The following is a 23,431-nucleotide window of genomic DNA, read 5'->3' as shown; positions in this document are numbered from 1 at the left end:
AGTTTTCCACTGAGCATCAGGAGAAAAACCTTGAACGGTTATGGGAAGGGTTGTAGTGCAGGGGTAGAGCACCTGCTTTGAATGCCGAAGGCCCCACGTTCAATTGCCATCATCTCCCAGTAGCGCTGGAAACGTCCCCTGCCTGAAGCCCTGGAGAGACGCTGCCAGTCAGTGTAGACACAGCCAGGTGTTCCAGTGGGTCTGACCTCTTATTAGGCAGTTCCCTGTGCTCCTAAGAGCAGCTTAGAAGGCAGCCAATGACCAATGACCAAAGCAGGGTGGAGGGATTCTCCCTCCCTGCAGATCTTCAGGCAGAAGCTGGGCAGCCATCTGTTGGGGATGCTTGGATTCTATGGATTCCCAGACTCAAGCACAGGATTGCACTAGGTGACCCCCTGGACCCTTCTCTTCCCTCCCTCCAGTTTTAAATTCTGTCTCAGACAAATTTCGGCTGCATCACCTGTTGCTGTGTCGCTTTCCCCATTCTTAACTAGAGATGCCAGGGATTGACCTTGGTTGCTTCCAGACAACCCGCTTACTGATCATTCATCCCGATTTGTTTGCAGGGAGATTAGACGGCGGGTGGCTGTTTACTGAGAGTCCATTCCTATTTGCTTGCTGGGAGGTTAGAGGATGTTGCCTCGAGTGTTATCCCACACTTTCCGTTGCATTTTCCAGTTTCTTTCCTCATTGCAAGAAGTATGATTGGGGCAGGGCAGGGCAAGGTGGTGCAAGGAGGGGAATGCGGTGGTTGCATAAGGCCTCCCTTGCCCAAAGGATAACTTGCTTAGTAGAGCATGAGATTCTTAATGTCAGGGTCATAGGTTCGAGCCCCATGTTGGGGCAAGGATTCCTACATTGCAAAGGGTTGGACTAGATGACCCTGGTGGTCCCTTCCAGCTCTACAATTCCACGATTCTCTCATTTGGCTATAATTGCACAGCCTGAATTTGCCAGTATGGGACTGGATCCCACCCCAAAAAGACTGGAAGCATCCCTTGTGCATGCAAAGCAGCCCTCTGCCCACTTAAGTTCTTGTGCATTAAATCACACCCAAGGGACAGAGGCCCATTACCTGCTGTAGTTAGGTACCGTGCCACTGTCCAAGTCCTGGAGGGTGAAGGGATCCACGCGGGCGCAGTACCACTCTAGCCGCCCCTTGTACAAAGTGTTCGTGACGTGAAGGATCTCCCGGTGCTTCACGCACAAGGCGTAAGGATCGGCAAGCTCCAGGAGGCTCAGGTTGGCACGCACGTAAAACGAGTCGCCAGGAACCTTCTTCCCAGCATCCAGTGCTTCTTTGAGAGGCTGGTATCCTGGTAAAGAGAAGAGGATGCAAATGAGAAGGCCCCTGCTGGATCAGGCCAAAAGCCCATCTAGTCCAGCTTCCTGTCTCCTGCATTTGCCAACCAGGTAGCTCACAAGCCAGGCATGGAAGCAGCAGCGATCTCTTGTTGTTGTTGTTGTTGTTGTTGTTGTTGCCCCACCAACACCACCACTACAGTCTCTGGCATGCAGAAGAGACAGCAAATAGCAGTTGAGAGACCCAAATAAATGCTTTAGTTTTTGATCCAATGCATGTCTTACCATCCTCTGCAGGATAACAAAAGGGGGCTCAAGGAGAAGCTCACAAACATCAACACAGTCCCTGCCTTCAGGCTTACAATCTAAATGACACAGCACAAAAGGAAAAGTGACTGGGAGGGAGGAGGGGGGGAAAGCAAAATCAGGCACGGTTTTGTAACAAAGGGCCCCTCTGCACTTGGTCTTTGTTTGGGTTTTGCAGATAAGAAGCAAGTTGCTGTAAGGAAGCTCTTGTAATGACCAGCTGGAATGAAGAGAGTTCCAAGGAGCCATGAGTTGCTGGTCTCTCGGCAGAGCAGATGGATGGAGCGCCCTGCTTCCTTTCTCTCCAACAGCTGGAGCTCAATGGAGCGGATGTCTCCAAGTTATTGTTGATGAAGGAAGGAACCTGATGGAGCTCATTGCGATGATGCATTATGTAAAGTGCACAGAAAAAGTCACACGAGAGAGGGCAATGATAAGATAGAAGTCTTCAAATTCTGTGTAGCCGAGGAAAAAGTTCCACATAAAATTAGGAGCTCACAAGAGCTCCAAAATAATAATAATAAAGATGGGAGATCTAGAAGCCTCGTGTATCCATCTCCCACATTAGGTAAGCAGGTGCGACTTAGGAGGTCCAATAAGTGGCCCCTCTACTCCCCCTACCTCTCCTGTGAACATGGTGTTCAAAAAAGCATTTGCATGAGAGGGGGGCGGAGAGGAAGAGATCACTTCTGTATCCTGTTACTTATCATCAGTATGAGCAGGACAACACTGCCTTGCTCCAAAAAAAGGAGCAACAGGAAGAGCCAGTGACTGGTCGCCTCTCCTTGCTCTTTTGCACGGGACTCCACAATTCCAGCATTGTAACAAGGCTGCTTTGAGAAGGCCTCTAAAGTGAGGTTTTGTATGTAAAACAAGCACTAGTTTAAAGATGCTGATTATAAAGAGAGAGCTGATTGTGGAGAGAGGGCTCCGTAATGGCTCAAAGGAAGGAGAGGCATCTGGGCTACCAACCCAAACTGCCCTCCAGGCACTAACTCCCATGATCTGAATCCAAGCTAGTGAGGAGTCTGGCTTGAGCTGGCCAGCTTTTGGACAAGTTCCATCTGGGTGACTTACGGTAAATTAAAATCAGGGGCTCTTATCACTGCAAGGGTAATTAATCCTTAAAGCTGTACAAGCAAATTAAAAAGCCATGGGGTACCAGAGACTGCTAACAGCAATGGGAAATCTGTCCCAGCGTGGCAACACATAAAAGGTAAAGGTAAAGGGCCCCCTGACCATCAGGTCCAGTCGTGTCCGACTCTGGGGTTGTGGCGCTCATCTCGCTCTATAGGCCGAGGCAGCCAGCGTTTGTCCGCAGCCAGCTTCCGGGTCATGTGGCCAGCATGACAAAGCTGCTTCTGGCGAACCAGAGCAGCGCACGGAAACGCCGTTTACCTTCCCACCGTAGCGGTCCCTATTTATCTACTTGCACTTTGATGTGCTTTCAAACTGCTAGGTGGGCAGGAGCTGGGACCGAGCAACGGGAGCTCACCCCGTTGCAGGAATTCGAACCACCGACCTTCTGATCAGCAAGCCCTAGGGCTCAGTGGTGTGTACTTCAAGTAGTGCAAAAGAAAAGAAAAGAGCTACAACATGGGAACTGCACTGAATTGCCACTCTTGGCTAACCACAAGTCTCAAGTCAGGGTTCTGAGATTTCATTCCATAGCCACAGGGACTAGAAACTTGGGTTGTGCTTCCTTTTTCTAAACAAATCAAAACCTGGAAAGTGGTGGTGCCCTAGGACAGATATTAAGCTGAAATATTTCTGCTGCAGCATCACAGCTGTGCAGTAGACTCACAGCTTTTGACTACTGTCCAGATTACTTAAGGATAGAACGATCACATATGCAGGATTGGGTAAAAGTGGCTTACCTCTTATATCAGGGAGGAAGAGCAGAGCAGATGGGTCATCCCAGTGCAGCAGACTCAGGTAAGCTACTTCCTGGGTGCAGTTCTCCAGAGAGAGCACTTCCCCGTTTAGCTGCGTCCCCCTAAGCTGCCGCAGAAACACACAGAGAGCAGAGATGCAAGGATCAGTTAAAATTAGCTTTGTTAAAAAATAAATAAATCTGGACTTTAAAAAAAGATAAAAGAGCTGTGCCACTACCTCTCCATCCATCCCCTCTGCAATCTTTAAAACAAAACAAGCAAGAAAGCAAGCTGTAGGCTGTTAATGTACACTTGATAGCAGGTTTCCCGGGGACAGAAGATCTGAAAAAACAGGCTGCTTTTGGATTCTTTGATCTTTCTTCAAAGAAGGGGTGCGGGGAACTGGGAGATCCTAAACTGAAGAAGAACTTTCCAGAGCTACTGAAACAGGCCCCAGGCCTCTCTGTTCAGAGGTGGACTTGTGCCCTACGCACATTCACTCCAATTCCCGTGTAAATGCTGGGGTATGGCACAACTTCTGGGGAGAATCAGGAACAGAGGAAGCTCGCTGTTGCAGCCTAGACAAATATCAGCCACTAGGGTAGCACATGGACTGGCATTAAGAGCAGCAATAGAACAAAGGGGGGGAAACCCTAGGCCCAACTTGGCCCTTGAGACTCTCCCCAGCCATACCCTCCTTGAGCATATTTGCCTGGCTGGAATATGTCCGTTAACTCTGCTCATGCCTCTTGCTTGCCTGGATGGAGGATAGCCTGCTGAACAAAAGTAAAATCTGCATATATTGCATAGGTGCCAAGTTCCGGATTGAAAAATCCAGGATCAGCAGCGCCGTGGCATCGGAAGTCGCTTCTACGCATGTCCGGAAGTGCGTAGAAGCGACTTCCGGTGCCGGCGCGGCACCAGAAGAACATGGCCGCCGGCAGGAGCGCCGTACTCCGAGGGAATACGGGGTATTTTGCCATTCGGGACAACTGCAGGAAACGGTAAGAAAATCCCGGGGAAAACGGGGTACTTGGCAGCTATGATATATTGCTCCACCTGCTTTGCCTCTGGCCCCTCCCACCACAAGCATGTGGCCCATGGAAGGTTGCCCAGATGGAAATGCGACCTTTGCGCTGAAAAAGGCTCCCCAGCATCGCTAGGGCAGGCAATGGGAGTCGGGCAGCCAAGCATTTAAGTGGGCACAGGTGTGCAAATCGGATTCAGAAACTGAAAAGGACGCCCAATCTTTTTGTAGTTGGTGTAGCCTGGTGGGTACAAGACTTAAGAGCTGGGACTCAGGAAATCCTAGGTTTGAATCTTGCCTCTACCATGAACTCGTTAGGCAAGCCTCTCTTTCAGATTTCTATCTGCAAAATGGGAACAGCAGCAATACTTGACATATCCTACCCAGCTGTTGCAAGAATGACAAGGAGGTAATGTATATTAACTGTTTTGGGAACACTGAATGCTGCCTTGCACCTGGTCAGACTGTTGCTGCACCTGGCTCAGTATCCCCTAAGGATGTTGCTGCACTACAATTCCCACAATCCCTGACCATTGGACTCTGCTGGCTGGGGCTGATGGGAGCTGGAGTCCATCGACACCTGGAACACCATGCCACAGGCTCCCCACCTAGCTGGCTTGCACAAACTGTCAGTGGTTCTCCCAGGGTTTCAGACAGGAATATTTCCTAGTCCTGTCTAAAGATGCTAGAGATTGAACCTGGGATTTTTTCCCATGGAAAGCATGTCCTCTGTCACCAAGTTACATCCCTCCCTAACCACCTTGATTGCTTGAAAAGGTTAAATTACATGTGAAGTATAATTAGCATAGTCTTGGAATGGACAAAGCCCACATCCACATATCAGTGCCATCCTCCATTTGGGGTGGGGGGTATGCAAATAAACCACTTATGACCTGATGCCAGGTTTAGTTACACATGGGCGTAAATGACATCCCCATCGCAGGACTTGTGCAAAAGTAACTAGACAGCAGTTAAATGTCTGAAGTAAGACATTTGCAATAAAACTCAACCACTAGGTGTCGTTCTGCATTGTATATCTGACTATCGAGAGACAAACAAGGGGAGTCACCTTTTGGTTTATTACTGCAGTCCCCCCACCCATGCCACTTCCTTATAACTCTTCCCACTCAGACATTTATCTACAATTCCATACATTCATTCATACCTCTAGGAGTCGGCATCCCTCTCTGAGCCCCACGCGCTCCACTTCTGAGCCTGGCCTCACCCACTGGACATAAATCCCAGTTGTGTTTCCTCCAAGGATGGAGATGTCCCCGGCCAGTCCACTGCTCTGGGGCGCTGGGACGTCCATGTGCCCCGTGCGAGGCAGATGCACCACAACAGACCTGAACGGGGAAGGAAGACAGCAGGGATTTAGACTCTGGGACCTCTCATTCTCTGTTTCAATGAGCAGGAAAAGCGGCCGGGATGGACCTGTGGCCCTCTAGATGTTGCTTGGACTACAAATCCCATAATCTCTGTCTTACTGGCCATTCTAGCTCATTGGAATTGGGAGTCCCAACAACTTTGAGAAGAACCAGTTGAGAACAGGATGCTGGAGTAGAGGGACCTTGGGCTCCTCTTGCGTTAGAACTTGGAGAGCTGCTGCCAGTCAGAGCAGGCATTGCTGGAGTAGATGGGCGAACAAGTCTATAAAAGGCAGCTTTACGTGTTCCTATCTTCACAGCCAGGTGAAGCGGTGAAAGAAGCAGCAATGGTTGCAGGACCCAGCAGCAGGGAGGGGAGATGAGTCCTGGAAAAGGATGCTATTCAACTGTGGGCACAGACCTCACAGAGTTACCCAGAGTCATAGCTGCCAAGTCTCCTGCTGAAAAATGCGGGATCAGCAGTGGCCCGGCACCGGAAGTCGCTTCTACGTGTGTCTGGACATGCGTAGAAGCAACTTCCGGTGCCAGCGCTGCCCGTTTTCCGGTGCCCAGACATGGGTAGCGCGGCACCGGAAGTCACTTCTGCGTAGAAGCGACTTCCGGTGCCACGCTACCCATGTCTGGGCACTGGAAATCGGGCAGTGCCGGCACCCAAAATGGAGCCTCCGTGGCAGGTAGGAAATCCAGGGGATTTCCGGGATTTTTTTCTATTCGGGATCAGCAGGAAACGGATTACAATCCGGGGGTTTCCCGCGAAAAACGGGAGACTTGACAGCTATGCTCAGAGTGGCTGCATTCCTAGGGCTGCCTCTCCTAGGACTAGGATGCCTGCATTCCTAGGGCTGCCTCTCCAAACCATCAGGGAGGCAGGAGTGTTTGAGAAAGGGAAACAGACCTCCTGGAGAAGTCCTGCTTCACAGAGGTTCTAGACAAGCAGATTTCTGACTTTGCCCTGGTGTATGCACTGCTGGAAGAGGAACGGGATCTGGCAGATGAGGGAGTGTTGATGACACTTCCTGAAAGAGACAGACAGACAGACAGACAGACAGACAGACAGACAGACAGACAGACAGACAGAACAACAAGTTACCACGGGCAACATGCAAGGATTCACAAGCACCCTTCATCTGAAAGGCATTGAAGTCATTGGGCCGGGGAAACCCCCAAGCTCCAGAGCCATATTTAAATGATCCAGCTACATGGGCAGCTGGCCATGTAGGTTAGGATTCACACAACCCACCCTCAACAAAGTTATTAGGTCACTTAACACCAGCTCAGTTGCTCAATGGACAGCTGCGGAGAAAAGCAAATCCCAGACAGGTAGAGCAAGGGCAGTGAAACCTCAGGATAGGGGCCACATGCCTCCCTCTCTGACCCTCCTAGGCCACACCTCCTTTGCAAGCCACGCCCCCTCAGTGGCCCTGCTGCACCCCCTCCTGTCGCCTGGCTGGAATGTGACCCCAAACTGTGGCCATGGATCCAGCTTGCCTGAATGGAGAGCTGGGTGTGTGTGGAAACCTCTGGCTTTTGTGTGTTGTGAATGTTAACCTACATTCAGTGCTCTGCCCCTGGTCCTGTGCCTCTTCCTTCATGCAGTTTTTGGGCTGAAAAATATCCCCCCACAATCACACACCTGAGCTACAGTAATCTCAAAAGAGACCCCTCAGTATATACCATAAGTTCTGGAGAACAGGATGGTCAGCTATACTCCGATACCTAGATTGGATTCTTCGAAATGCCCATAAAACGAGGCAGCAGGACAAATCCGGGAGTGGATTCCCCAAGTATGCTGGAGTGGACTCTGGGCAAATCTCCCCACTTTTCAAAGCCTCCGACTGCAGAAGCCAGGCACTCTTTGCACACCTGCCAATTGCCCCAGGGAGAGTCACGTTGGTAGAAAACTCCACAATCTAGCCAAGGCCCGAGATATACAGTGGGAGAGGCATTGGAGATTTACAGCCTGTCACCGAGAACCGATAACAGCCTGAAGCTGAAGCATTTATCTCTTCCGGTTCCCACTCCTCCGAAACTGAATCAAATTCACTGTCAGACAAAAACCCGCTGTAAATTAAACACACCAGACCGGAATAGCCGCAGAACGATGTGCTGGCGAGACCCTGGAGGTGGCTCCCCAAGAGCTGGCAGGGGAAGTGTGGTGCAAGGGTGCCCCCTCGTGGGCACACGGGCAAGCAGCTGATTTGGCAGGGGGGAGCCCACGGCTCTCAAGAAGAGAGGCTCTATAATGCGGGGGGTGGGGGGCAGGAGAAGGATTTGGCGATACCTGTTAAGTATTCCATGCTGCCAAAGGAGCCACAGGACCAACTAAAAAGCACAAAGGGAACACAGAAGGGGAGGCATTAATTCAAAAGTAGACAAACATCAAAAACCATCCCCTCCACCTTTCTCCGGTGTTCTCGTAATGTCTTTTGTTGCACTTGGATCCTTCCCGGTCTCCAAACAGCTCAGGGTGGTTTGTGCAAGGTTCCTGAACAGTCAGCCGTCCTAAATACTGGCCAAGGGCAAAACAGGCTACATTAAGTGGGACTGCCTGCAGCACCATCAAGCCATTTCTAGGGCTTATCATTGCAGAGATGCTCATAGATGCAGCCCTAGAGCCAGCTTTTGCATCCCTTCTCATAAATGACAGCTGCTCATCCATCTTCCTGCACACAGGCATTATCTGGTCCCAAGTCCTACCCAAAAAGATACCCCACTTTCTCCGGAGAGGGCATATTCAATTCACCTCACCTTTCATCCCTTGCAGTCAGTCATTTCTCCCTGCAATCTACTGTAACTGGTGCACACTTATCTCTACCTAGCTGCTATGAAAACCTCTTAGGTCGTCCACATTTGCTGCCTGCCATCCCCTTGCATCCTACAGCATGCACAGACCACGAGGTCTCAGGTCCCGCCCATGGAGTCCCTTTTTCTTTCTACCTGCCTGTCAGCTCCTGTCCCATGTAGACATGGGGAGGGGAAAGTTTGAAAGGGAATCTTCTCCTGCTCAAAGAAGGCTGGCTGCATTTGGAGTCAGATCCACCCCTTTTCAAGCTGCACTCAACTCAAAATGGGGTTTGTCCCCCCCACACACACACTGCCTCCTTGCTCTCCATGCCAGCCCCACCTTAAAAAAAAAAGCCCATGGACTGCAAGAAGATCAAACCTATCCATTCTGAAATAAATCAGCCCTGAGTGCTCACTGGAAGGACAGATCCTGAAGCTGAGGCTACAATACTTTGGCCACCTCATGAGAAGAGAAGACTTCCTGGAAAAGACCCTGATGCTGGGAAAGATGGAGGGCACAAGGAGAAGGGGACGACAGAGGACGAGATGGCTGGACAGAGTTCTCGAAGCCACCAACATGAGTCTGACCAAACTGCAGGAGGCAGTGGAAGACAGGAGTGCCTGGTGTGCTTTGGTCCATGGGGTCACGAAGTCGGACATGACTAGACGACTAAACAACATATGGCTACTCTCCTGCCCTCCTACACAGATTCTACCTCCCTCCTTCTCCCCTACCCCAAAGGAAGCTGGAGACTTGGAGAAGTGAAAGAACTGGGACTTTAAAGCATTCATGTTCAATGCTTAAAAAAATTCCCTTGAGGCTTTGCCTGAGACTGAAGACAGCAACATGGGATTCCAAGTGTCACCTCTTGATGGGGGTCGTCGGTCCGTCCTCACGCTGCCGCCGAAGAATGGAGCCAGTGCAGGGGGGGAAGGGAAAGATGGAAAGGCGGTTTATTTCTCTCTCGCGCTCTGGAGTCACTTCCTAAGGGGAGGGGAGAAAAGACCTGAAAACCAGAACGCCACACACACACACACACACACACACACACCACAAACTTCCTTGCCTCTCTGTTCATCGGTGAGATTAAAACTCAGCAAGCTGTAAATCAAGTGTGCGTATAAGTTTGTGTATGAGGAGAAAGCCTACTTTGGGGGGGGGTTGGATGGTGGGGGTGCATGTTACAACAAGCAGCATGAAGGGCAGAGTTGCACCACCAATTGGGTCGTGGGTTGAAGAGTTAGAATCATAGAATTGTAGAGCTGGAAGGGACCCCAAGGATCATCTAGTCCAACCCCCTGCAATGCAGGAGTTATAGCAGGGGCAGGGAACCTCAGGCCCAGGGGCCTAATGCAGCCCTCCAAGCCTGCCTGCCTGGCCCTTGAGACTCTTCTCAGACCATATAAACTTCCCAGCCGCTGCTTCGCACTCTCATTTAGTGTTTTTCAGCCTGACTGGGATATGTTCTTGATAAGCAGGGGAGTGTGCAGAAACTAGCCTAGCGTACAAAGGTTACATCCACACCCACTGCTCTGCAAAACAGCAAAACAGCTGCCTAAACTCTTAGGAACATAGGAAAATTGCCTCATTCCAATTCAGATCATTGCCCCAGCTAGGACTGTGTTGTCTCCTCTGACTGCCCACAGCTCTCTGGGGTCCCAGGGAGAGGTCCTTCCCACCACAACTTAGGGCTGAGCAATATCTGGTTTTCAACATAGTGATATATCGCCAGCTAAATATACCATCACGATATACCAATATATCACAATGTCCGAAAGGCCACTGGCTGGCTTCACGGTTTTTCCCACATCGTGATTTTTGGCTGCACCTGTTCACTGGCCCCTGCAGGAGGCGGGGGAGAGATGAGCTGGCTAAGTTAAAGGAGCTGCAGGAATTGAGAGAAGCTTTGGCTGGCTTCACGGTTTTCCCCACATTGAAATTTTTGCATAGCACGCATACACATCATGATTCAAAATATATTGCCAGGTCAAAAAGGATGAAACAGATTATCACAATATGGACTTTCAAACAGGTTTTGGATGATGTATTGATATATCGTCCAGCCCTACCAAGATTACTTGATTCTTTTTAACTGGAGGTGCCAGAGTTTGAACCTGGGAACTTCCCCATGTGAGGCACAAGTCCTACTACCGTACATTCTGGCTTTATCCAACCCCCCTCTTACCCCATTCTGGCTTATAGTGTCATCAGGGAAGGCGACGTCCAAGACGCCTGGTGTATCGACCACTCCACTCTCCAGCGATGGAGGCTTCTCTACCATGCTCCAAGTGCTGCTTAGGATGGAGCAGAGCGAATGGGAGGAGGAACACATCTGCAGGGTGGAAAAGCAAAAGACGTCGCAGGGGTCAGCTCCTTAACGAGAGAGGTGGCGCTGTTGAAACTTGGCTAGGAGCTTCCCTCTCTGAGCTGAACCCCCTGCAGTGATTCTAGGGGGGGGGGGACAGAGGAGAGGCCATTAGATAAGCCCACACTGACCACGAGCCACTTCAAAGGTCAACTACACCACAAGACTGCACAACTGAAATTAACCAACACACAGGCTGCACTCCTATGCTCCCTTACTTGGCAGTAAGCCCTAATGAAAACAGTTGGGCTTACTTCTGAGTGAACACACACAGGCTTGCGTGGTTCAAAAATGTATGTGCATACGACAGATAATGAGGCTCCCCGCAATCACACCATCTTCAACACTCTTGAGCTATTGTTTGTCTATCTTGGGCAGGTGGAGCTGCAAGCAGAGCTATTCTGCTACTGAATGGTAGGAAAGCCTCCACTATGGATGTACACGGCAGATACTCATGGCCTACTTTATTATGGCATGTGCTTCACAACGCAGCAAGGACCCTCCCAGGTTGTGGCATGAAGGCGCATGATTCAGCAAACTTGCTGAAGCAAAGCAGGTGTGGCTCAAGTTAGGGCCTGGATGGGAGATCACAGTGGAAACCCAGGCCTGCCAGCTCGAGCTCCATAGAAGAAAAGACCCACTTGAATTTGAAGATTGGAAGCTGGTAAAACTGCAAGTTTGCAGTTGAGGGCCTAAGTAACAAACCAAGAGCTTGATGACTTCTCGGCTGCTAGTTTACCTTCAGCCCATCCCCTTAACATGCAAGGAATTCTGTCCTTCCCTCCTAACTTTATTCCACTCAAGTCTAGGCTGCCTGCCTTCCCTCCCTCCAAAATATCAACCTTCCCCTCCACCTCCTCTTCCTTTCTGCCCGAAGGCTTCCTCCTCTTTTCAAAATGCACCTTCTTGCCCAGGGCCCTGGTGCAATGGCATCGCTGCACCTGTGCTTCAAGGGTGCCAATCTTGCCCTCGGCCTCTGTGAGTCTGCCCAGCAGCTCGTCCCTCTCTTCCTCCAAGGCCCGGACACGCTTGCGGTACTGGTCCTTCTCAATGAGGATTTGGGAGTATTGCAGCTGAACGCCGTCTCGGCTCTGGATTGCCTGAAACAAAACACATTGCTGGTGGGGTGGGTGGGTGTGTTTGACTTACCTTGGGAAGGTGGGATTACACGCAGACAGACACTTTCTTCTGATTTGGTTTCTTTTCTAAAAAGCTAAGTTCTGTAATGGAGTATACAAATTAAGCAACTTTGCATGCCTCTGTTTATCTTGCGCAGCTTATCAATTCTGCCTTCCATAGCCAAGGGACGGGGACAAGGAGTTATCAGGAACAATAATGCCCCACCCTTGGCTACTGCAAGGTCCTCTTCTGCCAACCAGGCGCCATTTGTACGTGTTAGTGTCTTAAGGACTCTAGTCTTAAGGACTAGAGAGCCTGCTTTCTAGAGAAATTTTGGGTTTTCCCAGATGATGAGACTACAAATCGCAGACAGGTACAGCAAGGCTCACACTTGGCAGGTAGGATACCAATCCTCAACTCCCTGCAGCTTCAGGAATAGAGTGGGGGGGGTGTCGTCCTCCACATGATGGCTTCTAATGGGAGCACCTTCTCACTGAACACTGCAGACCTCCAGATACTGGTGGGCTCCCAATTCCCATCAGCCACAACCAGTCAAGAATGATAGGAGTTGGAATTCAACAACAGGTGGGTTCTCTCCACTGTGGCCCAATGCAGTGGTGAGCTTTTCAGCCACTGCCTTATACGGTGACATAGGGCTAAGGAGAGGAGGAAGCCACCGAAAAGGTCCTCCATCCCAGTTGACCTCCTCTGCTTCCAAATACTTTTCTTAGCATGCCTGCTCTCTTCACTAGGCCCATTCCTTCCATTTTGGCTTCTTGATTCTCATGAATAACTACATCAGTACCACTTGTCCTCACCTAGCAGCCCAGAATGATAGTAGAGGGGTTATATCTCTTAGCAGGGACCCTTCTATCTCTTAGCATAAGGGGAGACTGCCTTAAAGAAGCAGCTCACCTGATCTCTTTCCTTCTCGATCTCCTCTAACTGAGCCAGCACGGTATTCATTCTGTGTTTGTACAGGTCACAGTTCTTCTGCAGAGTTTGGTGCTTCAGCTGGAGATCTTCCTTATCTTGCAGATACTGGAGAGGTGGGATTGGGGGGTGGAGAGAATCCAGAGGGTTACATTTTCAAGGAATATATTTAGGGCTTAAAACTGCTGCATGTTTAGACCTGCAACCTGTGCAACCAGACCTGTAACACATCAAGTGGGGGGGAAAGAATGATGCACGTGCACACAGCTCAACATACACCAGCTAATAATAATAATAATAATAATAATAATAATAATAATAATATATTATTTATACCCCGCCCATCTGGCCGGGTCTCCCCAGCCAGTTCCCTGCAACTTGGCTTCTCGCAACGAGGGAACCGCCAGAAGGCCCTCGGTGCTGGACCTCAGTGTCCGGGCAGAATGATGGGGGTGGAGACGCTCCTTCAGGTATACTGGACCGAGGCCATTTAGGGCTTTAAAGGTCAGCACCAACACTTTGAATTGTGCTCGGAAACGTACTGGGAGCCAATGTAGATCTTTCAAGACCGGTGTTATGTGGTTTCGGCGGCCGCTCCCAGTCACCAGTCTAGCTGCCGCATTCTGGATTAGTTGTTTGTTATTCCGAGTCACCTTCAAAGGTAGCCCCATGGGGTAGAGAGCTGGGCTTCGTGGTAGTAGCTTTGAACAGGGCCAGTGTCAGGAGTCAGCATTGATGGGCAGCTGCCAAGAGCCACACCCGGTGCCGGCACTTTGGTCCGGCTCCTCTTCTTCCCAGATACCTCTGCTTGTTCACCTTCCCCTCCCCAAGCAAGTGAGCAGTGGCAAAGGAATGGGGCAGATGGCAGCATCTGCTCATCCTGCCCTCTCCTTCCAGGCAGTGAAGCCCAAGAAGGGTCATGGCACAGCGGCAGAAAATCAGCTTTGCATGCAGGCGGTCCGAGGTTGTTCAATCTCAAGCATCTCTGGGTACAACTGACAAAGAGATCCCTGTCTGAAACCCTGCAGAGCCGCTGCCACTATGGACAACACTGAGCTAGATGATGCTATGGCCTGTCTTGGTATCAGCCAGCTCCTAATGTTCCTGTGAAGCAGATTGGACCGGGGCCGGGGTGAGGGGGAAGCAAGAGAGCCATAGCGAGGAGGGGACCCACTTAGGGAACGGTGACTTTTGAGAGCAACCTGGTGAAAGGCCCTCAAAACCTGGCTGAGACAACTGAACGCGTTCAGAGCACAACTGCATCAAAGCCTCCCCCCAAACAGATGCCCATGGAAGGGGCAACTGACCTTATCTCTCAGCTCCTCAGCCCACTGCAGCTCGTTTTGCACAGAGTCCAGTTTCTGGCACAGTTCCTGCCGGTCTGCTTGTGCTTCCTTCCAGTCGTGCTCCAGAATGTCTAGAAGGATCCTTTCAGAGCCTGGGACTGGACCTTCACCTGCTACCTAAGCGACAGAAACACAGAATCACCTGCCTGGTGGGATGAGCCGAGTTAGGGATAGCATGATGGACAGAGAGAGAAAGAGCAGTCAGCACTTGCAGGGTGGCTGTTTTCAGTATTCCCCCAATGGGGGCTACGGAGTAGAAAATGTCATCTATATACACTTTTTTTGTTTTGTTTTATAATTTCCCCCACCACAAACTGCAGGGGCCTCTTGCAATACAAACTCCACACCCTTTTTTATGCCAGGATGCTGGTCTAGATGGGCCATTGGCCTGATCCGGCAGGCTCTTCTCATGTTCTCAATCCTGGGAATTCTAGTCTGGTGACTCCCTATCCACCCCCTCACAGAACTACAACTCCCAAGGTTTCCTGGGGAAAGGAATGGTGGGAAGTCTGCAGGGTGGATGTGCCCTAACAGCTGGTTCACATGCTCGCTCTGTTTGCACATAACATGCCGGTAGGGATATCCAAGGTACTGAATGGAAAATATTCCCTCCCTCTCAGACCAAAGAGCCAAACTGTGAATGATTGAAGCTGCAATGTCAAAATGTCGTAACTAAGCAATGCTTTACGGTTCATTAGGAACACAGAAAGATGGGGTCACGTCTTCCGAGATAAGAACCTTATAATTTCATGCTTTATGGGCCCTGTTCTTAAACCACTCCAAGTTTAAATTACACACTTTTAAATGGCAATATCAACATTTTGCTGAGCATGTAATAGATTTATATAACGAACTGATTCTAAACAGATGCTGCCTCCTCACCAATCAATTTATTTTCACATCCCCAAGTTAAATTATATCCTCTCCTGGTTAAACCTTTCTTCTTCAGGGGCCGGGGGATAGGAAATCATCTCAAACTGGAAATGTGTTTTAAACATTTTTCTCCAGGTTTTGCAAATAAGCTGTGTGTCGTGATATAAGGTCGTACAGACAGCATTTAGGGTGGAGAGAGAAGAGATTTCACAAACCGCAAGAGGTCTGTGATGCAGGATGCCTTCTTTTAAACAAACAACAGGGGGGGAAACGGTAAAATTATGTGTTCACATATTATTGGTGGGTTAAGATTTTGTAACCCAGATATCAACAGGCAGCTTTCATCTCCTAAACAGTCACAGCTGTTCAAACCACCCATTGGTATTCCACCTACATCTCTGAGCCAACACTAAAGGCCTTTCTTTTAAACAGGTTTTATTTCTCTTAGCATTTTACTAGCGCCGGAGCTGTGATCTAGCAACAGGGGCACCAAGCTCCATCCTCCATGAGAAGCATTGTGGTCGCCTTGGATGCAGCGTCAGGGACCAGCCTTGCTGCAGGAGATTTGTCTGTTCAGCACATTTTCTCTTTTGAAACGAATCATGGGCAGTGCAAGCTCCAGCAACACAAAGGTGAAATTAGGAGCTTTGAGAAGGGTTTATTTGGGGCAGAGGAAAACAAAGGTTCACAAAAAGGCAAGGCATCGCAGCAGTGAGAATAGGGCAGCCTTGCTGGGGTCCAGCCCTTTGCTTGTTGTAGGGCTACACGTAAAAATCAAACATCTAGCTAGAGAGCAGAGAGAGGCGGAGGCAACAGAGATGAGGCTAAAGCACTGTGATGAGCAGGTGTCTTGAACCAGACCTTCCAGCAACCTGCATCCCACAGCCATATACCTTCTGCACCACCTCCAGGTAGGGTTGCCAGACTCAATAGAGGACAGGACTTCTGTGCCTTTAATTGCCCTGCTCTCTTTTGAGTCTGGAAACCTTAAAGAGAAACCAGCAGACCCTTTGCTTGGAAATTAAACAAATGGTCTGGTGGTTTCTCTTTAAGGTTTCCAGACTCAAAAGAGAGCAGGGCAATTAAAGGCACAGAAGTCCTGTCCTCTATTGAGTCTGGCAACCCTACCGCCAGGTGTTGTTAAGACTCCAGCTCCCATCAGCCACAGCCAACATGGCCAATGGTCAGGGATGATGGGAGTTGTAGTCCAGCAACTGTTTTTGCCCATCCTGAACTATACCAACTGTCCCAGGCCCTTTTGATCTTCAGGTTGCCCTCAGGCCCTGCTGGCAGGCTTCTTGCAGGCATCCCAGTACGTTTCCGAGCACAATTCAAAGTGTTGGTGCTGACCTTTAAAGCCCTAAATGGCCTCGGTCCAGTATACCTGAAGGAGCGTCTCCACCTCCATCATTCTGCCCGGACACTGAGGTCCAGCACCGAGGGCCTTCTGGCGGTTCCCTCTTTGCGAGAAGCCAAGTTGCAGGGAACTAGGCAGAGGGCCTTCTAGGTGGTGGCGCCTGCCCTGTGGAACGCCCTCCCAACAGATGTCAAAGAGGAAAACAACTACCAGACTTTTAGAAGACATCTGAAGGCAGCCCTGTTCAGGGAGGCTTTTAATGTTTAATCGATTACTGTGTTCTATTTTTCTGTTGGAAGCCGCCCAGAGTGGCTTGGGAGACCCAGCCAGATGGGCGGGGTATAAATAATAAATTATTATTATCTGGGTGGCCACTGTATGAACGGGACGCCAGACTAGAGGATCCAGCAGGGCTGCGTATTTCAATTTTCCTGGGACCTTCCACATTCAAACCATATGCTCTGCCTTTGAGGTATCCCTGTCAGGCTGGAAAAGACATTGCTGGAGCGAGAAGAACTTCCTGCACACAGAGGCTGGCTCTTACCATCCAGGAGAAGCTCAAGTTTCAGCGGTGAGACATTAGGTGCAATTCAATACAGCCCCTCCACGGATTAGCATGAAACATTTTCAGCAAGTACCTGCAGCCTGCTCTGCAGCTCCTGAAGCGAAGCTATCAGTCTCTGGTTCTCTGCTCGCAACTCACAGATAGTGTCAGCAAGGCCACGATCCTCCACTTCTCTCTGGGGAGCTGCCGCTGCCTGCTTCCTAAGTAGGGAACATTCTTCTTCCAGGCTGCTGACCTTGCATTTCATCTGATCTATCTGAAATATAGGAAACAAAGGCCACAGCCGCTCAATCCACCCCTTTCTATACTGATTTATTTATTTGATTGATTGATTGATTGGCAGGCTGCCTTTGAAGGATTAACTTCCTCAAAGTGGTTCGCAACACTTTGAAAACATAAAATGATGCAATTACAAATTATAAAGCCGCAGTCTAAAACCCTCAAACATATCAAGTGATAATAAAGACAAAGGGATGAATGAATCTGAGCAAAGTGAACTTTTCTCCCCATAACCCATCCCACGATTCTGGGGACCAGGATCAGAGCTTCCAGATCAAAAGGGAAGGGTGACAAAACAACCACCTCTCTTTTTAGGACACGCACTCAATATCTCTGATTAAGAAGAAAGAATGCGAAGAATTAGATAGAAATTGGGAGAGATCAGCTACTCCTAAAAGCCATGGACCATTCTACTGGAGTCAAAATCAGGGTCCTATAAGGATGGCGTTCTCCTCGTCTCCACCCCCAGCCTTCTTTTCATGTTCAATGGCTCTGTCTTTCCCTTTTCCCAAACTGGGGGAGGAGTAGAGTCTTGTCAGATGCCTGGAGAGCCTCAGATGCAAAGCAGAAGACCAGGGTTGATCTTACAAAGTAGGTTTGCAATTTTTCTTGATTTTATCTTTTGTAAACTTCTTTGAGGTTTTTTTAACAAGCAAGTGGTACATAAATTTTATGAAACATGTAATATTGTTTGGAAAGGGGGCTTACAAAAACAGGAGGAGGTTTGCTCCTTTGAAATTAATATGAAATTAATTCCTTTGAAATTAATATGAAAACAGAAACACTCCATTTCGCATATCCAGGGTCTCAAAATAAGCTGAGACCTGGCCCAACTCAGGCAGGATCAATCAAGTTATTTTCTCTCTCAGCATGGGGCAGTCAGTGCAGCACCCTCCAGTTGTTGCTGAACTACAACTCCCATCATCCATGACCATTGTTCAAGTTGGCTGGGTTGACCGTAGTTGTAGTCTGACAACTGGAGGACGACCCCATTGGCTATCTCTGCACTAGGCCCACATTCCACATTGTTTTCCATAGTGCTGTGACAGAAAGTGCAGAGGTGGTGCAAGATAAACAGGAAGGAGTACAGGAAACAGGTAAACAGAGAAGAGCCGTTTAGGTAAACCCAGGAATGAAGATGAAGACCAGGCATCCCCAAACTTCGGCCCTCCAGATGTTTTGGACTACAATTCCCATCTTCCCCAACCACTGGTCCTGTTAGCTAGGGATCATGGGAGTTGTAGGCCAAAACATGATGAAGACAATACCGCAGGGCAACAGTGAGTAAGAGTTCTGTGGCAAGAATCCCAGGAACCAGAAGACTAAAACAGCACTGCAGTTATTCCAGATAAGGAAAATCAGATCAGAACAGATAAGATCCTAGTGAAACTCTCCTGTCTCGGAGAGAGGAAACCGGTATGTCAGTTGCTCAAGGTGAAAGCCAGGTGACTAAGCTGCAGCCCTATAAACTTCCTTAGGGTGTGGGTTTGTCCCCCAACCATTTAAGCTTCCCACCACTTTCTAACCAGCATCTCCTTAGTGGCCTTACAAGGTCAATTAAAGGTCCATTCATGTTTATATCTCACCTGGAGTACCTACAAAGTTCCTGAGGAGTCATCAGCTGGGAAGTGATTGGGAGCAGATCAGATGACACACCTAGACTCTAAGCAATAAAGGGGAAATCCCAAGCTTGCCTTGCATGCATAATAGCACACAAGCACACACAAACATACTATGCTTAAACCACAGTACACCAAACTCTTTTATCTTATTAAAACAAATGTGGAAAAGATTGACGTTCTGTCCCATGAATCACAATAAGGGCAAATAAAGAAGTTTTCATCTCTCTCGTGAGCACACACACACACTAAGCGATTTCACATGAACACACGTTTTAGCAACAGCAAATAAGCATGAGGCTTTCTTTAATTGCTGCTACATACTGATATTACAGATCTGGGTTGGTTTTGCTAGGCTCATATCCTGATTCTGCCATGAGCTCAGCAGAGGGCCTGGGGCAAGTTCCTCTCTCCAGCCTCAGCCTCCGCTTCTGTAAAATGGGGGTGACCAGTGGGACTTGCAATAAAATGTTGCAGTGCAAAAATGCTTCTTCTTCAGGGTTCAACACTTCATTCTGTTCCCCTCATCCACCTGGTTTTCTTTATTTCCCGCCAGACAGTCAGCATTTGACAACCACGGATGCAGCTCAGGTCCTGTTTTGCAGCTGCCAGTAGATTTCAGAGTTTTTTAATGTCGGCACCTTTTTCGGTCACCACACCCCATTCAAAAGGTACTGAATTACAGCTAGAAACATAGAATCAAGAGTGCACTTACAGCAACTTTCCTTTGCAGCCACAGCTTGAAGTCAAGACACGGCTACAAAGGACGGCTCTTTTCAGTCGCAGCTTGAATTAAAGAGGCTGCAAAGGAAGCGTCTTCTTGAAAGCTACAGGTTCAAAGTTGGAACACTTGACATCATATCATGTCAGCTGATTGACAGGTGAGTAGCCCTGCCCAGCTGCCAAAGTGGCCCTCGGAAGCTGAAGGAATTCTGGGTCCAGCCTGCCAATCTGATCCAGTTCCCTAGCCATCTTATATTTGATAAAACCAACCTTACCCAACTGGGGAGTTTTAAGGGAATTACTGATATAATAATAATATTATAATAATAATAATTTATTATTTATACCCCCGCCCATTTGGCTGGGTTTCCCCAGTCACTCTGGGCGGCTCCCAACAGAATATTAAAAACAGTACAGCATCAAACATTAAAAACTTCCCTAAACACTCCTTACTTTATTAATCGATATAATTTTTGCATTTTTGCAATGCATGTATTACTTGTAATGTATGTATTGTAAGGTTTTTAAATGTAAACTGTGATGTACAATTTGTTACTGAAATAAACATTTTTTAAAAAAAAAAAAGAATATTGAAAACACGATAAAAGATCGAGATGAGAGTGAGAAACAAAGCCGAATGGTGGGAATTCAAAAGCTCGGCAGAGCAAAAAGACTGAGAATGGTGAATTTAATATGAAATGTCATTGGTTTTGTTTATTTGGAAAATTTAATAACAATTCTTTGGGGGGGGGACTTCCCTAACTGCTTTCAGATGTCTTCTAAACGTCAGATAGTTGTTTATTTCTTTGACCTCTGATGGGAGGGCATTCCACAGGGTGGGTGCCACTACCGAGAAGGCCCTCTGCCTGGTTCCCAATAATAATAATAATTTATTATTTTACATGAAGCATTTTGAATACTGTGAGCCACTATAAAAAATGTTAAATATCGTAATTTTAATTGCTGTTGGCATCTTATCATGAACCTTTAGGGACAGAGTGGGAAATGAAAGTAATCTACAAGAAGAATGACTTGTTATAAGCATGTTCCATTGCAAATAAGTGCAGGCAGACATACACAAACATACCCTAGAAGCAGCCCTTCATTTTCTGGTACTTGCATCCTACATGAAAAGATGCTCTGCTATAAACACAAAGGAAGCCCCTTTTCAGTTCACTAAAGAGAAGATTAAGAAGTGCCTTAGACATGGTCTGCGTATTAATGCCTTCCTGGAGCAAATGTGAAAGTAACTACAGGGCTCAGGTCTAACCAACGAAGGCGAGGACTACCGCCATCAATCATTTTTACGGCGTCATCAATATGCATAGGGCTTTACAGAGCAAAATAGCAGGCAGTTGCTTACTCCACAGTGGCTGTGCCATACAGGGGGACAAGTGGGAGAGATAATAAAAGGAAGGGGAGGACAAGAGGGGAGGGATACAACGCAAGAGAAACCACAAGACAGCAAGCAAACAGGGTGTATTCAGATGCCTAGGTTAACTGAAGCTTTGAGGATTTGGGGGGGGGAGCTTTGAGAGGAGCTCAAGGAGAATACAAAACTCCCAAGGAGGGACTTGGAAGGTGAGAAAAAGCTGACTGGGAATATTTGGAACATCATGAAATGTTATACCTGGCAAGACACATGCTTTGCATGCAGAAGGAAGCAGGTTCAATCCCAGGTATCTCCGGTTCAAAGGATCAGGTGAGGTGATAGACCAGGCATAGGTAAACTCGGCCCTCCAGATGTTTTGGGACTACAACTCCCATGATCCCTAGCTAAAAGGACCAGTGGTCAGGGATGATGGGAATTGCAGTCCCAAAACATTTGGAGGGCCGAGTTTGCCTATGCCTGTGATGGACCCTTGGCCTGGAGAGCTGCTGCCAGCCAGATAAGACACAATGGGTTGGATCCAACTCAGTTATACTCTAGGTCAGGCATCCCCAAACTGCGGCCCTCCAGATGTTTTGGCCTACAACTCCCATGATCCCTAGCTAACAGGACCAGTGGTCAGGGATGATGGGAATTGTAGCCCAAAACATCTGGAGGGCCTAAGTTTGGGGATGCCTGCTCTAGGTTAACCCATAGAAATCAGTGAGCTAGTCCTGTTTAGCAACATCAATGGGTCTACTCTGAGTAGGGCAAGCATGGGCTACATCCCCAAAATGTGCAAGACTGACAAATAATCTGACTGGGTATAAGACAGCTCCCTTCCCCAGTAAACATCAGCTTAAGAATTATTGTGTTATGAGACTTACAGGAGAACAAAGCTACTTCTCCATAATTCAGAACCTTTTATTTGTACCTGGGGCTTTTCCTAAAGCGTATGCACGCTCTGGCCTTCATGCAAAAACAGCGGCCTTGATATTCTCTTATGACACCAGTCCTCCAAAACCGACTGCACAGCGAAAGCTCATACACCCATAACACATTTGGAAAATATAAGGTGTTCCCTTTCCTGGTATAGACACTCCTATGTTCCTGAGAATCCACTGGTGGTGGCATTCATCCCAAACCACTGGATTCCTTTGCCTAATTTCCTCGAGCACTACTTTGGGGAAACTTTTTTAAACCTTCAAAGCAACTCGCTGGCAGACACCATTCCCCTATTTCCCTATAAAGGAGTGGCTGGCAAGCCAGGGCCAACGAACCCAAAGCACCAACATCCAGGCAGGCAGTGCATCATTAACACAGTGACTCCTGGCACGCAGAAGCGGCCTTGGTTTATCTTGGGTGCGCACTCCCGTTTTCATTGCCCTGCTAACACCTGCATGCATTCACCAATACTCCCCGCCTCTCTCTTCCCCCCCTGCTGCTCTCCATACCCCCAGCTGCAGGTCCCGGCTTCGGATGACAGCAGAGTTCTTCTCCTCGCACAGGTGGGTGTAGCGCATGGCCAGCATGTAGTTGTCGTCCTTCAGCTTCAGCAGCTCCATGCTGTGGGAGTCCCACTCCTCCTGGAACCTCTGGCAACGTTCCTGCACCTTCTGCAGCTTCTGGAGCTGCTGCTTCAGCTGGGCGCCCTCCTCCTCCAAGGCCCGGTTCTTCGCCTGGAGCCCGTGCTCCTTTTCCAGCTGCCCTTTCCGCTGAGCCCTCACCTTCTTCACCTCCATCATCAGGAACTGAGTCAGGCCTTCATGGCCCTCCTCATCTGGAAAGCAAGAGGAGGCTCAGAAAACTGGGCACATGGGGGTTGCAGCGGGGGTGTACCCAGGATCAAAACTGGGGGGGGCAAGCTAGTGGAGAAGGCGCACAGGGACACGCCCTCACCTTTGCAGCCTGCTCGGCATTCCCAGCTCCTCCCCTGGGTGCGCGGGGGAAAGAAACAAAAGCGGACGGCGGCGCAGCCTCGCTTGCCGTCACAGCCCGTCCTCCTCACTCGCTCTCAGGTGGCTTAAGAAGGGCGGGAGGTTGGCTGGCTGGCTGGCTGGCGCACCTGGCCAAGCAGGTCCTTTTCAGTGCCAGAATGGCTCCCCAGAGACAGGGCGAAGGCGGCCTTTTAGCAGCTGAGGGGAAAGCCCCCGTGAGGCAGCGCGCGGCCTCTCCGACTCTTGAGTTCCCTCATTCCCCCT

At 49.0% G+C, this 23,431-nt stretch overlaps 1 protein-coding gene across 2 annotated transcripts in view; it reads right to left on the bottom strand.

The window, feature by feature from the left end:
* Positions 1–23,431, bottom strand: part of CARD10 (caspase recruitment domain family member 10) — a 46,499-nt gene that overhangs the window by 10,891 nt on the left and 12,177 nt on the right. For both annotated transcript variants that reach the window (XR_015945876.1, XM_035128071.3), the window contains exons 5-16: positions 22,685–23,010; positions 17,314–17,496; positions 14,407–14,562; positions 13,082–13,207; positions 11,950–12,147; positions 10,868–11,014; positions 9,548–9,666; positions 8,179–8,219; positions 6,793–6,913; positions 5,675–5,855; positions 3,486–3,609; positions 1,076–1,316 (exon numbers count right to left, since the gene is read on the bottom strand). Coding sequence is in view for 1 of the 2 variants with exons in the window: in XM_035128071.3 (XP_034983962.3) it covers positions 1,076–1,316; positions 3,486–3,609; positions 5,675–5,855; positions 6,793–6,913; positions 8,179–8,219; positions 9,548–9,666; positions 10,868–11,014; positions 11,950–12,147; positions 13,082–13,207; positions 14,407–14,562; positions 17,314–17,496; positions 22,685–23,010 (1,963 nt within the window). In the remaining variant the exon portion in view is untranslated. The remainder of the gene's footprint in view (positions 1–1,075; positions 1,317–3,485; positions 3,610–5,674; positions 5,856–6,792; positions 6,914–8,178; positions 8,220–9,547; positions 9,667–10,867; positions 11,015–11,949; positions 12,148–13,081; positions 13,208–14,406; positions 14,563–17,313; positions 17,497–22,684; positions 23,011–23,431) is intronic.

This window comes from Zootoca vivipara, chromosome 9 (genome assembly GCF_965207765.1).
Source record: "Zootoca vivipara chromosome 9, rZooViv2.hap1.1, whole genome shotgun sequence".
Classification (NCBI taxonomy): Eukaryota; Metazoa; Chordata; class Lepidosauria; order Squamata; family Lacertidae; genus Zootoca; species Zootoca vivipara.
Note: the sequence above shows the minus strand (reverse complement) of the source record. Positions and strands in the feature narration are given on the sequence as shown.